Source organism: Onychostruthus taczanowskii, unplaced genomic scaffold, assembly GCF_017590055.1.
Source record: "Onychostruthus taczanowskii isolate IOZ18803 unplaced genomic scaffold, ASM1759005v1 scaffold2324, whole genome shotgun sequence".
In the NCBI taxonomy this organism is placed as follows: Eukaryota; Metazoa; Chordata; class Aves; order Passeriformes; family Passeridae; genus Onychostruthus; species Onychostruthus taczanowskii.
In genome coordinates, this window is record NW_024499601.1 from 1 (window position 1) to 1366 (window position 1366).

A 1366-nucleotide genomic window follows, 5' to 3' on the forward strand; every position below is an offset into this window, starting at 1 on the left:
CATAAACTAGTTTACATATTCCAGGAAATAGTTTGGCCCCTCCTCGGGTCTGCCTTTTCAGAGCATGTGCATTCCTCAGTTGGGGTCTTGGCTCCTTCTCTTTATCACGTCCAGTTTGGGCCTGGCCCACACTGCCTTCAGACGGCGAGTGCTGGTAGTTGGCAGATCTGTACAGATGTCCCCGTCCTGTGTTCATTGGATCTTATCCCACCCCAGCAGGGATTTTAACACAAGCACACTGATATCAGCTATTTCACTATTATGTCTAAGCTTAATTAACAGTAGAAATAAAAACCATATCTTTATTACAAAGTTACTTTAACCCTACACATTTTAATATTTTAAAAAGCCAGTATTATAACATGTACCTATAACAGTGGGAGTTTGCAGAGCCCCCCTCCCGGGGGTTCCACCACACCCCCACTCTTCCCCCGGGAAGGAACCAGACGGACACACAGCGAGGACCGGCAGCTTTATTGATGCCCAGAGCCTCGCTGGCCACAGATCCTCCAGCCCAGGCACGGCCCCTGCCCTGCTCAGGGCGCCTTGGCCTTCCTCCGCTGGGTGCCCCACAGCAGCAGGGACAGGGACACGGTGGCAGTGCCCAGGATTCCTCCGAAGAGAAGCACGGGGAACGCGCCCTGCCCGGGACCAGGAGTGAGCATCACGGCTCCCTGCAGCTCCTGCTGCTCCAGCCAGGGCCCGGCCCCAGCCAGGGCCGTCCCACAGGCTCTCACCTCACGCAGGCACTTGTAGCCGTGGAAGGGACTGTCACAGAGGCACTGGATGAGGCCGGGGCCGTCGGGGGCACACACAGAATTCTCAGGACACGGCCAGGCTGGCAGGGCAGAGCAGAGCAGGGGGTCAGGGGCCAAGCCAGACCCCACTGCCGGCCCCACACAGCCAGTCCCCCGCCGTACCGAGCGGCACAGAGCCGTTGCAGGGGTTCCTCTGTCCCTGGCACAGCCGGCTGCTCCTGTCCACCGCCACGTCCTGCCAGGCGTCACTCCCGCCCGGACACTGCAGCGCCGCTGGCACCGCGCTGGGGACACGGCTCAGCACGGGCACCGCGCCGCCCCCAGCCCCGGCCCCCCGGCACTCACAGGCTCTGCAGCTGCACGAAGCCCACCAGGGAGTCACTGGGCAGAGCTGCCAGCGGGTTCTCAGTCAGGTCCCTGTGAGCACACGGACCCTCAGTGCCGTGTGGCACCCCCGGCCTGGCGGGCACCGGGGACCCCCGGCACCTCGCTCAGCTCCCGTGCCCCCGCCGCCCCCTGCCCACCCGAGGCCCTGGCAGTGCAGCCCTGCAGCCAGGGCTCAAAGGTCTCTGCAGAGCTGCTGAGGGACAGCTTGGTCATTAACGAAA

General features: G+C 62.3%; 1 protein-coding gene across 1 annotated transcript; it reads right to left on the reverse strand.

Moving 5' to 3' along the window:
* Nucleotides 1-459: 459 nt before the first annotated feature.
* Nucleotides 460-1248, reverse strand: LOC121336414 (all-trans retinoic acid-induced differentiation factor-like; the record flags this gene model as incomplete). The annotated part of the gene is made up of 4 exons (XM_041405540.1): nt 460-641; nt 738-838; nt 921-1042; nt 1104-1248. Coding segments are annotated over 4 exons (473 nt in total), but the record flags the coding sequence as incomplete, so codon positions are not given.
* Between the last annotated feature and the right edge of the window lie 118 nt (nt 1249-1366).